The sequence below is a fragment of the Takifugu rubripes genome, unplaced genomic scaffold (genome assembly GCF_901000725.2).
Source record: "Takifugu rubripes unplaced genomic scaffold, fTakRub1.2, whole genome shotgun sequence".
Lineage (NCBI taxonomy): Eukaryota > Metazoa > Chordata > Actinopteri > Tetraodontiformes > Tetraodontidae > Takifugu > Takifugu rubripes.
The window spans coordinates 15,737-31,737 of NW_021821661.1; the positions used below are offsets into that span (position 1 = coordinate 15,737).

Here is a 16,001-nt window from a genome sequence, read left to right on the forward strand (position 1 = left end):
TGAAAGAAAGCGGAAATCAGTGTGGCGTTCAAGTGCCATCGGTGACCGCTGTCGGTGTGGAATCCCGCAGAAGTAACGGAACCGGGGCTGCACCGGCAGCAGCTGCAAAGTTGTTTTGTTGTCAGTAAATTACACCCCAGGTTTCACGAATGTCACCAGCCGCGCTTTAATGGTTGCAGAGTCTGAGAAGAAGAAGGAGAAGAAGAAGAAGGAGACTTCTTGAAGTTCAACTTTATTTGGCTGTGCGTCATGATTTCCGAACACGGGCCGACGCCGACTGACAGAGGAAAAGTTCTGGTCGTTATTCGGGGCTGAGGAGACACCGATGAAGACATGAACCTCGGTGTCCCCGCTAATTCGCTGCTGCTCTTCCGCGCCTGCGACGAGGGGGACTATGAAACCGCTCGGGGGATCCTGGAGCCCGGAGCCTCCAGAGAGTCCGGGCGGCAGAGCCGACTGCGGTCCGAAGCTGGGTCGGAGTGTAACAGCGCGGACATGTTGTCCCTGGTACCGGTGGACTGCACGGACGAGGAAGGGAACACGGCGCTGCAGTTCGCCTCAGCCAGCGGCCATGAGAACCTGGTCCGCTTTCTGCTCCGGAAAGGAGCCTCGGTGGACAGCCGCAACAACTACGGCTGGACCCCGCTGATGCACGCTGCTCGGTGGGGCCCGGGGCCACCAATACCGCAAACGTTCATCGCTTTCCCAACTAATAATCTACAAATTCTTGTTTTTTAAACCATTGCCACATGTCCTAATGCTGTTAAAGCCCCATTACATATGTCTTTTGCATGTCAGAGTGTAATAACAACTGGCTATTACTACCAATTACTGGCTCATACACTTTAGAGTTGTTGGCGGAGGGTCTTTATGTCTGTGTGTTTTTAGATTTGGCCACCTGACTGTTGCTCACATCTTGCTGGAGAACGGAGCCGACATCAATGGAAGGAACAGGCTGGGTGCCAGTGTCCTCACCATGGCGGCCCGCGGAGGACACACGCACGTGGTCAAGCTGCTGCTGGAGAACGACGCCTATGTGGACGACTGTGACTATCTGGCTGTTGCTGCAGAGGCCGTCTCTAACGGCAACAACAACAACAGCGGCTGCAGGTCTGCTGTGCTTGTCCTCTGTTTCCAGGGTTTTCTCTCTCCATCCTTTCTTAATCTGTGTTTTGGCGGCAGCGCGGCCGGATTTGGAGGGGCCGAAGTGTGTCCGGGTGGCGGCCGAGAGTTCATGGACGTCACAGCTCTGATGGTGGCGTCCCAGCATGGCCACGAGGCTGTGGTGTGCCTGCTGCTAGAGTGGGGCTCTGATGTCAACTTTTCCCAGAAGACCACCTTATGGGGCCCTTTAATGGCCGCCACCTTGAGTGGGAAGGTGCGAGGGGGTCGTGAGGGCTTGGGAGTTTGTCGTTTTACTTGTTGGCACTTATTTGAGTGTTTGTTGAAGGTGGCCATGGCTCAGCAGCTGGTGGAACGAGGATCTGACCCCGACAGAGTCAACGTTCTGTCCAAGACGGCGTTTGAACTGGCCATGCAGCTGAAGCAGAGGAGCTGAAGGCCTATCTGGACACTATCACCACCGTCCGACCCCAGACGGGTGAGGCCGGCCCCTTCCAAATCCAAATAAGCAGAGATGCTTCTCTTTTATTCCTCTTTCATCACACTTGTCTGGTTTCTGTGTCTGGTTCAGAGCTAACAGCGCTAGCTCTTAGAGAGAAATCACATGTGATCACCACAGACGAGCACTTTCAAGCTCTAGTTTAACCTTTGAGGCACACAAGCGCCGCAGATGAAGGTTCCCTTTCACACGTGTTCCTGCACCAGTGATTCTTCTTCATTGCTCTTTTCTGCACAGACGACGACAGAAGAAGACCAGACGTTTTCAGCGCCCTCAAGTCGGGTAAGTTGACGCCAGCCCGAGGTTTAACGTGGGTTAACTCGTGGATGGTCACCCCGTCTGAGCAAGTGCTGATGTTGGCTCAGGAAACCTGCAGCTGGTCAAAGAGATCTTGGAGGAGGATCCCACGCAGGTGAACTCATCCAACCAGGAGGGGGCGTCCCCTCTCATGATGGCAGCCGTCAGCGGACAGTTACAAGTGGTCCAGCTGATGGTGGAGAAGCATGCAGACGTGGACAAGCAAGACGGCGTCCACGGGTGGACGGCGCTCATGCAGGCCACCTACCACGGGTAAGACCGGTCCAGACCGGAACCCGCTGCCGGCAGAATGAAGCAGCTCATGATCATCAGTCTGTTCTTGTCTTTGTTCCTCTGCTTCCTGCTGCCAGCAATAAAGACATTGTCAAGTACCTGCTGAGTCAAGGTGCTGACGTCAACCTCCGAGCTAAGAACGGATACACAGCCTTTGATTTGGTCATGCTGCTCAACGACCCAGGTCACGCTTCCTGTGCGGCTCTGGGGGGAACCGGGGGAACCGGTTCTACTGACCATGAGCTGGACAGCTGCAGAAACAAACTTTTTCTCTTGCTTTGTCCACATTTGTGGCCATTTTCTAATCTGTTGAACAGCAGTTTAGAGGCAGTTCCACCACTTTGACCAACACGGATGAGTGACTCCCTTTTCTCCCTCTCTCGGGTTGTTTTAGACACCGAGTTGGTGCGTCTCTTGGCGTCCGTGTGTATGCAAGTGGACAAGGACAAGTCCAAACACCGCGGCAGAGCCTCTTTGACTCGATCCAAGAGCCGTCAGTCTCTCTACGCCCCGGTGCCTCCTGACGACAAGGGAGGGCTGAAGGTAACGGACAAGCGAAGCCTGTCGTCCAACAGGGCTGAGCGTCCTCTCCTGACACACCGGGCGATGGTTGAAATCCCCCGTTGATTCCTGATTCACGCCGCCGCTTTTCAGTCGTGGTGGAGTCGCATGTCCAACCAGTTCCGGCGGCTGAAGCTGACTCACACCCTGAGACACGGTCTGTCCACCACCCGGCTGGCTCCGTTCCCAGACGACGGCGAGTCCTCGCTGGACGCCACCATGAAAGCGCGCAGGAAGCCCGCCGCCGTGTCCAACGGGGCGCTGCCACCCAGTCCCGCCCTCGGAGGAAAGGACGCCGGCGGCGCCTGGGCAGTCAAGACCAAAGATTCCGGTGAGACAGGGCACAATTATTATCCCACAGTATGATTAATGTGCATTTAATCCTCAAATCTAAGCAGTTCAAAGGTGTAACTGGCTTTTTTGGTCCCATTTCAGGTCACTGCCGAGCAGCTTCAGAAAAGGAGGACTTTCTTATAACCACTATGGTAGGCCGGGATAATACGCTAACTCTGTCATAATTGATAAACAACACAGATTAGGTCTATATTTAATTCGGATGAAGACAAGTGATTTTGGCTGGAATCACCTCTCGTGACCCTTAGATGAAATTGACTTGACACATTTTCTGCCAGCTTGTTCCACTGGTGTCACTCTTCCGTCCTGTCCAGCTCAGGAGCGGCGCCCCTTTGACCCGGCTGCCCAATGACAAGTTAAAGGCAGTCATCCCTCCCTTCCTGCCTCCATCCAACTTCGAACCGTGGAACTCGGATCGTTCGCGCCTCCTCAGGGAAGGAAAGAGTGACGCGCCGCGTTTGCCCATGCCCCCCCAGAGGAAGCTGAACAGCAGCGGAAACTCAGATATTGTGGGTGAAAATGTGTCCTGACTCACCTGTTGGTGTGTTTAATCACTCCAAAAATCATCTTCTGTCTCCTCTTCCTCCTTTTAATGTCAGACGTCAGTCAGCCGTGTAGTGAGCAGGTCCATTAAGTTCCCCAGCATTACCAAGGGTCCATCATCGTCCTCCCCTTCAAACTCTGGCCACTACCACTCCCCCCACTCCTCAGGAGGCTCCAGCGGGGTTGCAGGGGTAGCCCGGGACTCGCACAACCGTTCAGGTTTACACTGAAACACCTTTTTACGTGGAAACGGCAGGATCGGCAACAGACGACACTCTTTCCTCTGGCCTCTTTCCTCCACTAGGGGGCAGCGCAGACAACGTTCTGTCCCAGATCGCGGCCCAGAGGAAGCGAGCAGCAGGGCTGATGGACGCCAAGGCCCAACTTCCCGAGAAACAGCACAGCCAGCCTCAGACCCCGTTCCCGTTGTTGCCCTCACCCCCAAATCTGCAGCTGCCAGAGATCAACCTGCCCGACATCCACTCCCACCCCAGCCTGGCGGCCTCAGACGTCCACTCCAGAAGGGTATCCGTTATCTTTTTGATGTGTGTTTGGAAAATAACCTGCCTCCTCACCGTTTCAGAGAACTGATGCTTCCATCCCACTTGGTTTCTTTGTAGAAGATGGAGTTAAAGAAGAGACCTCAGTCAGGGAATTCCTCCACGTCCAAAAGCACGTCGCCCACCCTGACCCCCTCGCCGTCACCGACGCCCAAGCCTCCTACTGGGCCCGGAGACTCTCTGTCCTCTGCTTCTTCCCACCCTCGCTCCAAGAGCAGCGGAGGCTCCAGCAGCGGAACCATAACCGATGAAGGTGACCTGCGTGCCGTCGGTTCAGCCACTCGTTACCAATCAGAGTAATTCTGTAAATATTTAAGAAAAAGTGGATCAAATGCAGAGTATTGAGGCTCCTTGTTTTCTTCCCCTCACGTACTGACGGTGCATACACAGATAATTTAATCATGGTCTGTTTGGTGTGTTTCAGATGAGCTGTCTAGCATTCTGAAGAAACTGTCTCTGGAGAAATACCAGCCTATATTTGAGGAGCAGGAGGTAGTCAATCTTCAGTCAGAGGGGGATTACAAAACCTAAAGTCTGTTTTTCCTTTCATTCTATACGCTTTGATTCACAACCTCTCAGCAGCAAGGAAACTGCTCTCATCACCACGCTGTCCATCTCTGTAGTGCACTGAAAAACCCCAGGATCTTTAATGGATCACACATTTCTGACAGTGTCTTTACTCTCGTAGGTGGACATGGAGGCATTCCTGACTCTGACCGACGGAGACCTGAAAGAGCTGGGTATTAAAACAGATGGGCCCCGACAACAGATCTTGGCTGCCATATCAGAGCTCAACGCTGGAAAGGTGCATTTGCTTCAATATGTATTTGACTTCCAGTAGTGTGGCTCCAGGGATCGTATGTTTTTCCAGTATAACTCACCCTTCCTGTCATAATATATTGTTAACATCAAGAGCCAGCATATTTAGCTGGAATTGCTTTCAACAGGCATGCTTGAGCTGGATGAGCTGGAATGGATGCCAGGAGGAATTGTGTAAAAGTATAGCATCATCGCTGGCAGGTGAAGTGATTTGTAATGATCACTTTTGGCTCCTCGCAGGGCCGGGAGAGGCAGATCCTGCAAGAGACCATCCATAACTTTCAGTCCTCCTTTGGCAGCAGCGCCAGTAACCCACGACAACCAGGTGAACCTCGCTGTGAGTGTCAAAGGTCGAAGCTTCAACCTCGGGTGCAGAAAAGTGGGTTGAAACGCAACGTTGTGATCATTTTCTCTGCTTTTTCGCGTCCCAGCGCCGACAGGGTGGATGAGACATCAGGTCCGCTCTCCCAACAAAAGGTAACCTCTGACTGGCTACAAAGTGAAATAACCTCGACCCGAGTCTCCTGCGTGTCCGTGTCCCGGACCACGAGGGGTCTCGATGGAGCGCCTTTATTGGACCCGCCAGGAACTGACTTCCTTAAAGAATTCCTCCTATGGACCCTAAAGCAGAGCATGTGAAGGCTGTTGGTCCACATTAGAGGTGAGGGTGGACCTGAGCCTGGGGGGGATTCGAACAAATGTGAAAAGTATGTGCACGAGAGGTTGCAGGTTTGTCTCAAGACAGGAGACGAAGCAGCCAAGCCAGGTGCTCGCCGCTGAAATAGTCAGACTCCATTAAAGGTGCACTGAGAGCAAAGCTAATTAGTCAGAGCCGTCCAGTCCTGTCGGACACATTTTCTCATCGCTAAATAAAGAAATGCTTTGGTGGTTGCAAAGAAAGTGTCTGTCGACCTCTGAATCAAAACTTGAGAAAACAGCTTGAGGTGCGTTGCGCAACCCTTGTTCCTCCATCTGAGTCCACCGTTCGGCAGTCCAGGTGTTTATAATCTAGGTCTCAGAGCGGGGTCGGCTACAGACGAGACGTCCGTCCTCTTCAGTCATGGACTGTCGGAGCAACATGATGCAGTACATGTAGACTCTACGCGGAGCTGTCAGCAGGCTGGACGACCAAACACACAACCCATGTCCTGCCAAAGGAAGGTGATTCCACGGCGGACTCCTCACCCGAGGACACGAGCTGATCCCGAGAGGCTTGTGCTGCCGCGGCCCGGCTCGGCTGGGCTCCGGTGGGGTCCCGCTAGCGCAGCACCTGGGCTGTCTTTGACCACTTCTGTTCCCATCCGGAACACAGCCTTGATGTTTCCACATGTGTCTCCCGCTGCAAACGATTTGGAAGGCGGGCCCAAAAACAACCTTCTGGCGTCAGACTGCATCAGAAACACGTTGTCCACTGAGAGTTGGACGTTACCGGACATCACTGTCCACCACGTAATCCGCAGCTAACCCAAACCCAGCTAACACGGTCCAGCTGCAACACTTTGTAGTCTCTGATGTTTGCATGGATGATCTGGGCACAGACGGGTCCGTAAGCCAGGGGGGGGGGGGTGCGGCTCAGCAGAGGGAAGCGTGTCCGTCCCTCTGGGCCTGGCTCAGTCAATCATTTGGAATTTATTACCACTGCTATGACATGTGGGCTGCAAATGAAGGGACTCATTCCATTTCCTCCCAACTAATTTCACCCCATGTGGTTTGGATCAGACTCAATAACATTTCATAAAACTCTCCGCGTCCGTCCGTGAAGTGGACGCACAGCAGTGCGTCACGTGCAGGAGCGTCCGTCATTTCAGACAACGACTGGGAGGACGTCCACAAGTGGAAACGCTGACTTTTAGCCGCCCCTGCTGCTACCCAGATCAGTCGCTGCTAAAATGAAATAAATAAAATTCCACCTCTCCCCAAAGTTCTGGTTTTGATAAAATGCTCAAATTCAGGGCAGAAATGTGACTTGAAGCCGAGTTTGTAAACAGGCTTCATGTGTTGTGTTTCGGCACAAATTGCTTCTGAAAAGGCGCCAAAAATACGAAATCAAAGTGTGAAAATCTCCCCACACTACCAGATGAACCAAATGTGTCATTAGCGGCACTAAAATCCACCAACATTTACCTAAAAAGGGTATTTTAGCCATGACTTTAACGTGAAAGGTTAATGTGACCTTTGACCTTTGAGACGACGCGTTTCACCTCTCCGGCTCCTTTTTCTTTGATAGAAACATGGAGTTGAAGCCCGAGGAGGTTTTCTGGCCACGTTCTCCTCACTTTCTGTGGTTTTTTAATCTGTGGCCCGCTCTGTCGGGGGACGTCCACATCAGACGGTCCACATGTGAGCAGCTGTTGATTAGAACACCAGAACACGTCCAATAAACAGTAATCAGAACCGCCGCGGCCTTGTGCAGCGTTTATGCAAGCCAGGCCAGCTCTGTCTGATTTCACATCAACATTCTGCTCTCAGCTTTAAGCCTCGCGACGGTGACGCATTCGCTCCCAGGATTTCCCAGCACCTCCAGCCTTTCGCAACACCGCTGTCTCTCTCTTGTTTACTTTTGGGGTTTTCACAGTCGCATATAAACACAAATGACCCTCGGAAAAACACGAATCCACAGATTTTCCCCCCCGACAGCGTCCCAAAGCCCTCCCTGCTGCGTGTAAACTGAGGTGTGACAGGAGCAGGAGACCGCTTGTCTTTATTGCCTCGTTACTGCGCGGCAGAAACAGCCGTCGGGTTGTTGACGCCGTTTGCTTCTCTTTGTCCGATGTCATCCCGATCAGATTCAAGCGTGTCAGACCCCCCTTTTTCTGATACCAACCATCTCATCAATTATGAATGTCCATTAGAATTAGACTTGTCATGTCAGCGCCGTGCACGTCTCCTGAAATCCCAGGATACTAAACACAGCGCTCTTAATCAATGGAAAGCTCTCCATAGAACCTGGCAGATGGCTTTCTCTAAGTCCTGTTTACATCTGCCGTCATTATTGTGAAACGTGTGCTAAGCCACAGGCCTTGTATGTTGAGAGAGACACACAAAGCCACGTACGCATGCACACTCGCGTGCAAAGGTCTCCCCCTGCAGCACTAGTGCAGCTTTAAACCTGGGCTTATCTGTAGGCAGCTTGGATTTGGCCAGTGGATTTACACTGATACTAAAGCTCCCGCTAGCTTGGGACCCTTCAGATCTCCCACCCCACCTGTCACAACACATCAGAGACGTGAATAATATGTGAAATTTGTGTTGCCGGTCGTCTCGGAGAAGGTGGATCCCATTATGGATTGTTGATCAATGTAAAGGCCGATAAATATTATAGATTTCACACATTGTATAGTTCAACTGTTAAGTTAAACTAGTTAAGCTAACCTGGCGTATTGGGAGGACCTTGCCTCTAGGTTTCTGAAACACTGGTTTGTGTTTTCTCATTGAATTTTGTAAATCATGTGGGGTAATCAAGCTACAAGTTCAGCAAATATTAATGATTACAAGCCATCGAGGCCACAACCACCACCATCAAAGCTCTGCTTTCTCTAATTGGATGTGTGATCATGTCCCACAGCATTAATTGTCTGTCATCTTTTTAAAAACAATAAAGCTGAATATCTGCGTGAGTAAATAAATGATCAACATGCAGTGTGTGTGTGTCCAGTAGTCATGTACTGCTTAACTTTGTACACTAGAGGGCGATAAATAAGTTGGCGTACAGACTTTACTTCTACATTTAGGAGTAGTATCTTCATGTTTTATTCACTTTACCGTTGTTTTCCTGCCCTTTTATTAAAAACGCATGTTTCAGTGGTTCAGACGACAGCAAACAGCTCTAATGCTACCGTCCTGCTGCTAATTCACATTCATTCTTTAGGAGACTCCTAATGACTGGGGAAGGCTAAATGGTGATGTTTAACGCCATATCTTTGCGGCTTGGATACTAAAGATGACACAAGCATAATCGTGCGTTTCGGACGTGAAGCACTAGCACCGCCACATTCGGAAAACAACACGACGACAACCACGATGGAGTCCTTTATAGACGCGAACCCGTCCCCATTTGTTCCACAGACTCCGCAGCTGGAAGCAGCTCATGCGCGGAGTTCCGTGGCACATTACAGGAGTCGCTTTTAAACGAAATCGAACAGATCCCAGAGCGAAACGCGGCCATCTGCACCGCGCGTTCTGCAGATGGAAACTGCATCCCCCGAAAATAAAAGAGCCACGGAGATTCCGGAAGTCCCTGCGATGGATGGATAACACTCCCGTCTGTCACAGCTTTATATTAAACACAGCGGTCATTCTGGGAAGAATAGCGGCTTCTATTTCGCTGGGAAACCGAAAAAAGGCTCCGGTCCGCGGGCACCTCCCGTCCTCTGGCTGCGAATGTGGAACACGGAAGGAGCCTCCGCTGCCCTTCGCGTGCGAGCCCTCCCTCAGCCTCGAGCTGGGGCAAAGCTGCTGCATTCACGGAACCTCGGACATCAGCAATACTCTCGGCACGGCGCAAAACAAATGGCCCGTTTGCGAAGTAATACACGCGAGTTGATACGCGTAGCGCACAGAAACACGAGTAACGTTACCTTTTATATTTATTTATGTCTCTTTATTTTTCTAGGCAGCAAATTTGAAGGTAGAAATCGGTTTAAACGAACGAGGAGTGTTTACAGACAATTTCTCATCGAGCACTGCTTCCTGCGAGCAACATTAACACCCGTGATTAAAACGCAGCACACGTTTAATCCCCATAAGTGCTAGTGAAACTTGTCTGAATTCGTTCGCGTGAGAGCAAACAAAAATATAATGACAAAATAATTCCCACAAGCCGACGGCACTCGAAAGCAGCGCAACGTAGTGTGTGCGCTCTCGCACGCGCGTCCGCGCGCGATGTGTGTGCGCTGGCGCCGTGTTTGCGAGGCCAAGAGTTGCGTGCGAAGAGCTCGACATGTCATTCAGAGGAATCCACCACCTGAAACACGAGCAAGCGAAGGCGACGGAATTGGGTATAAAGCATCAGGCAACATCTGCCCGAAAACATCAGCACGGAGCTCCTACGGACCTCTTGCGTTCTTTTATTTGCCTGGATTTATCATTTATCATTACAGTCGGGTGCACGCATCTGTAATCTGCACTTGAAGTGAATGTGACCCAACAACCATCATTATACTGGAATTAACCAGCACCCACCGTTATTCTGGGTGAGTACAGCTCTCTTTCCCCTCTTTCTTAATATTTCTTTTTGCTTTCTTTGTTTCCCTGCACGCGTGTAACTCCATTTATTATTCACCTCAAGACGGACCGACATGTTATTTTACTTCTTGGTGTGTTTCTAATCAGCCATTGACCGTTTCTCTTATGTGCTGTTGCAGCAGAATTGTGTATTTCGGTGTTTACTCAACACAGAGATGCGCACCACTACGTCGTGTCAGCCCCACTGACTTTACTGGGGGAGAAGGTGTCACTGGTGCGAAGTTTGAACTCAACTCCACGTCTGTGTCTCCCGCAGCGCACCTGTTACATCCACGGAGCGCACGATCATGATCCCTCCGGGAGACTGCATGTACGCGGGCAGGAAGAGGAGGAAGCCCATCCAAAACAGTTAAGGAGCCCCTTCAAATGCGGCCCATCAGTGGTCGGTGCTGAGCGGTTGTGTGACAAAACCTGCCTTTAGAGAGGAGCTGGGAGATAAGAGCCGAGGAGAAGATATAAAAGTGACTGTGCGTCCTGCACTTTGGGCTGTAGCAACTGTCAGACTTCTAAAAAAAAAACAACTCATAATAAAAATTAATAAGCACAAAGAGGCCGTTAAAGGAGCTTTTTATTGGGTTTTATTTTGCCCTTTTCCTTGACTGTTGTGAAAAGCCTCAAAGTTTGTTTGATGGGAGTTTTAGTTGTGAGCTGATGGCATAAATAGTGAATAGCTGCTTATATAAGATTTTCAGTGGGAGGCGATAATTTAACAAGCCTTGTGGCATTTATAAAGTTTTCATGTTTTGCGCCGCACCACATCGGTGTGCGAAGCCGCTCCTTTATAAATACACATTTAATTCTAGTACCTTCCAAAAAGCCACAAGACATTCTTGAACACTCATTCTGATCTTATTTCACCCAATTTCTTGTTTATTTTACCGTGTGATTAATGTGTGAGATATTTACTTGGCCAAAGTTGAAATTAGTCATGTGTTGCATACAAACGCATCCCTATTTACAGAAGATTCAACAGGAAGACGTGGAGGATATAATATTAAGTGAGCAGAAAGCAGGCAAAGCTCAAGTTTGGTGCAAAACTATTCTGCGTATGTGGCGAAACTCTCAGCTGTGGAAACTGGAGCTGACCATTACATAAAGGTGTCGTGTTAGGAGCCGCGTCGTGTACATTCAGCAGCAGACATGGCAAAAAAAAAGAGCTAGAAATGATTTTAGAACAGCAATAAGATGAGCGCAGGAGTGAGGTGAAGCCTCGATCAGAAGCACCAACCTAGACGGGTCGGGAGGAAACAAACAGGTCAAAAGGAAATGCTTTTTAAGAGGCAGCCAGTTTTGTAAAGTGTGGTTTAGTTGTTCATGTGTCATTGTGGACCACAGAGCAGAGGAGAAACGTGGGCCGACAGGCCGGAACCTCTCTGGGCGTCTGTCGCCCTTTTTCACACTGTTTCCAACAGTCGATTCTTCCAGGAACTAAATTTGTGATAGAAGAATCCCAGCATCCAAACGAGCTCGGACCGCTACATAAATACGAGCTGAAAAAATCAAACAAGCCTGGAAGCGAAGGGTCTCGCAGGGAAAGGCTTTCAGAGGTCGGCAGGGTGGCGGCGTCTGCGTCCTGTCACGTCCAGGAGTTTTAAACTAACTTTGCCGTTAACAGCGCGAGTCCAACAAGTGAAGCTAAACAAGTTAATCCTTGTCAGCAGGCCATGCTAACTGTCTGCCGAGGCACTCCGGATGTCTGCAGGGAGCCCATCCAGAGGAAAAATGTATTTATTTACAGCTGAAAACACGACTTCTGTCCACACACACACACACACACACGCACGCACACTTCCATTGAGGATCATCTATTGATCTCGTCCTCATCAGGAAGCCGAACCCTTCCAATGAGAAGACCAACCCGTCCAAGCGCCACAGGGACAGGCTGAACGCGGAGCTGGACCGGTTGGCCAGCCTGCTGCCGTTCCCCCCAGATGTCATCTCCAAGCTGGACAAACTGTCTGTACTGCGCCTTGCAGTGTCCTACCTCCGCGTCAAGAGCTTCTTCCAAGGTAAAAGCTCCAGACCTTCGTTGTGTCCATGTTTGTTTGTCTTTGAGCCTGTCAAGACGAGTCTCCATGGGAACCTTAGTGGGAGTGTGCAGTGTTTTAAAACTTTGTGTTATTAGAGGAGCAGGATCACAGCAGGTTTAATGTTGTGGAACAAAGAAATCAGAAGAACATTTGGGCTGAATTTAGAGGGAAATTCAATTAATTCTGTTGTAACGAATTTCTCTAGAATTGATCAGATAATTTAGCAGCTTATGTTGTTGTTCACCGCTGTTGCTTCATACTGAACTTTTGTACACACAGACATTTATATATATATTTTTATTTTTCTATATTTCTGTATAAATATTTCTGCAGGCTTAAGAAGAACTTTTGATAAAATAGTGCGGAAGAGTGCGTAGCGTTACAGAGTTTCTGCTGACTGTAGGTGTGATGCAGCTCTGCGTCAGGTTCAGTAAAACCGTTTTCGGCCGCTCTTGTTTTCCCACCGTCCCAACATCGAGCATTTACACACACGGCCCCTCCCCCAAACTCCTGTTGTTCCACAAAACTCTTCAAATATTTAAGGCTGCGCCTGGTCGGGATCCTGGGCCTCATCGGCTCAGAGGATCCTGGCACAGCTGGAGGTAACATCTCCAAAGACGAGAAGGTTTGTTCTGATACAGACATTAAGAGCGGCCTTTTCTCTGCGCCAACAAGAAAAAATCAAGGATTTCATGCAGATTTGTTCTGACCAGCTGAAAGTTTTGCCGTCAACTCTGCTTCCACACATGCGGCTCCACTCTTTCACCTTCTCCTCCCCTGATCTTTGCAGTAATCCCCATCATCCGCTGCTTTTGCTTGGCATGGCACCCAACAGCTGGCATCCTGTTGGACAGAGTTAGGCAACTTTACACACACACTTTTACCTCGAATGCTCTTTTAGCTTATCCATCACGCAAGTTGCAGAACAGGTGCTAATCGGACTTATTAAAGGTGCCTTTACAGATAAGTGATCACGCAGAGATCAGTGGAGGGTGATGCCGGAGGAGCGCTATGGAGGCGTCACCCTGCAGGAGGCTGTGGTGGGTGTGTGTGGTGTGTGGGTGTTGTGTGGTGTGTTGTGTGTGTGTGTGTGTGTGAAATAGCTGTCGAAAGGTGTGTCGAAAATCACGAGGTTGCTTTTTGAAAGTGTGTTGGTAGCTTCAGAGGTTCTGCATCTCTGTTACCAGCAGCAGTGGTGACAGCTTAGCTGGGTTTGATGCTAAATTAATGGGATTAATCAGAGCAGAGCTCGGGGGGGGGGGCGTGGGGGGTTGTCAGCAACTTGGCTTTAACGACTGAAACCGACCCCATTGTTTCCGGATAAATCTAAAATACGCATTGACATCCTCCTGTGCACTGATTTTTTTTCCTCTTTTTTTCTCCTCTGACACACATTGCAAAACCCTGAATTCTATGACGTCACAGAGGCTCCAACGTGCACACTTCTGTGCACTGTTTAAAGGTATAAAAGACGCTTGGTGTGCTGGTGCTGCAGTTCCCCGTCTGTCCACATGGCTGCGTGACGCTGCTGTTCAGCCGCTGCTGATGCGCGTTGTTGTCGCTGCTGTTTTAACTCAGCAGCTCGATTGTGGCACCAGAGCAGAAGAAGGAGGGAAGAGCGAGAGCAGGTGGATGTTACCTGTTGGTGTTGCGTGACTCCTGAGGGGCGGAGCAGGGAGAACAGTGTGTACATATGCAATAGATTCAAATACATCTCAGGGAAAAGCTCTGCATCAGACGGGAAAAGGTCACCCCTCAAAGCTCCCTGCCTCCGGATTGATCTGGACATCTGTTTCTAGTTGAGAAGGTGCAAATCAATCATATTCCAGGTAAATTTCAGTTAACCGCGTGATGCTGAACCGTCAGGAGCGATGCAGAACGGGACTCATCTGCTCATAGGCTGCAGGCTGTGCGTCGCTCTCTATTCAGTGTTATTTTAGGTGGAGGGGGGGGGGGGGGGGGGGGGGTCGTTTTGCACTTTTTGGCGTTCTTGAAATGATGAGGGTGAATGTGCGGCTGTAATTCCCCTCTCTTCCAGTGGAAGCTCTCTGTCCTCCTGCAGTTGCTGAGCTTGTTTAGTATTTGCCCCCAGGATCCCCCAGCGCTCCTCCTCCTCCTCCGTGCTCCTGCTTCCATCACTGTTCATCCTCTTGGTTCCATGAGACATTCTCTAAATCTTGAGCAGAACCTGAATTTAAAAAGCACCGGGGAAACGTGGTTTTCCCTTCTTTACAGCATCTATTTAAATGTCATTGGTTTGATACACTCCGTGGTTGTTGTTTACCTTTCAGCGAGTGACCCTGTTATCTGGAACGTCCTCTTTATTTTGGTTCAGAATGCGGATCTAAGGGTAACAGGCGACCTCAGTCCCTTCAAAACAGCCTGGAGAATATTGCCGTTTTAGAAAAACACATCATGCGCTGGTCTTGCAAAGGGATCACAAACTATTCCTTTATCCCAAGTGAAAGGAAATGAGGACTTTCGTTTATTTTAGTCCAACTCTGCATGCAGCAGCATCAGGCTGAAGCTGTGGCGAGGAGACTGTTTGGAGGCGGAGCTTTCCCTCAGGTGAACCCTGCTCTCCTCTCTGCCTTCATGGCTTCATTAGGATCGTGCTCTTTCACTGGAGACAGAAGAACTCGTTGTCGAGGCCGTGCATCTCTGAGGAGCTTCCTCATTTGACAGGCCTCTCATCGCAGCGTAGCGGCGCTGACATCACGCCTCTGTGGCGTGCGCCTTTCATAACGCCACCGTGTCAGCCAAACATTCCATTATTGACACGCAGGAACATGCTGCATCCTCATTGTTATTTAAATGTATGTTAATTATTTCTGCACGTCCTTGTGTGTCTTAGACTCCTCCCACTGCCTCAGGTCACACAGGAAGCCTGAAGAGTTCGTGTCCTTTTTATGTCCATACCCCAAAGAACAAATGTAATTACCTCAAACAGTTTTTTTTGTCAGTTTGGGACTTCTGTGGCTGCGGTCGTCGTCCCGCTCTTGTCGTTCGCCATTGAGCGGACGCGGCAGCTGGACGTTCAGCGAGTTCTTAACATTCATCGTCAACTTTCTTCTCATAATTTTCCAGCCACACATAAAATGCCCTTTCAAGAGGTGGTGTGCTGGTGTGCGTCTGCGATGGGGATCTATCACCACTGTTTGGAAGGTGTAATTTATAAGGAAGGGTGTCTGGAAATGCTCAATTAAGCCCCGTCTTCCCCGTTTCTGGCATTCCAGCCAGGGCGGGTACGGGAACGCACACATGAGACCACACCCACCTACGCCATCGCCGTCCTCTGGCCCGCTCCTATCGTACACAGCCGACATCTGAGTTCCTATCTTCGGAAATTGTGCCCGCCAGTTTCCGTGCACGCACAGCGTTTTGAAGGAGGCCGTGCGTGCACTCGGAAAGGGGAAGAGGAAGATCACGGAGCCGCCAGACTCACGCCAGGGATACGCCACCATGGTCGTCATCCAGCAGACGGTTTTGTAACCTCATTGTGCAAAAGCGGAGCGAAGGAGCAGTCCAGATGATTTACAAGTGAAGCTGGATCGAAACCTCAGTAATGGAGTCTTTACTCAGGGGGTCAAAAAGAGTGTCAGTCATATTTAGATGGGACTTTCTGTTTACTAAACTCTCAGTGACCTCCGCACTTTTTCCTTCCTCATCCGCTGCGAC

The 16,001-nt window shown here is 50.1% G+C and overlaps 2 protein-coding genes across 2 annotated transcripts in view; both read left to right on the plus strand.

Moving 5' to 3' along the window:
* The first annotated feature begins 106 nt into the window (after positions 1-106).
* Positions 107-5,945, plus strand: LOC101069752 (ankyrin repeat and SAM domain-containing protein 6). The gene is given in 19 exon segments (XM_003967800.3): positions 107-662; positions 889-1,110; positions 1,183-1,378; positions 1,451-1,550; positions 1,553-1,600; positions 1,859-1,903; positions 1,987-2,191; positions 2,290-2,396; positions 2,607-2,755; positions 2,867-3,104; positions 3,209-3,258; positions 3,442-3,636; positions 3,727-3,889; positions 3,975-4,195; positions 4,291-4,483; positions 4,655-4,722; positions 4,919-5,035; positions 5,290-5,386; positions 5,481-5,945. Coding segments are annotated over 19 exon segments (2,793 nt in total). The 5' UTR covers positions 107-333; the 3' UTR covers positions 5,531-5,945.
* A 4,245-nt stretch (positions 5,946-10,190) lies between these two features.
* Positions 10,191-16,001, plus strand: part of LOC115246413 (uncharacterized) — a gene marked incomplete at its 5' end in the record, with an annotated part of 38,829 nt that continues 33,018 nt past the window's right edge. Inside the window, 3 exons of the mRNA XM_011607737.2 lie at positions 10,191-10,241; positions 10,550-10,641; positions 12,121-12,302. Coding sequence (XP_011606039.2) covers positions 10,191-10,241; positions 10,550-10,641; positions 12,121-12,302 — 325 coding nt within the window. The remainder of the gene's footprint in view (positions 10,242-10,549; positions 10,642-12,120; positions 12,303-16,001) is intronic.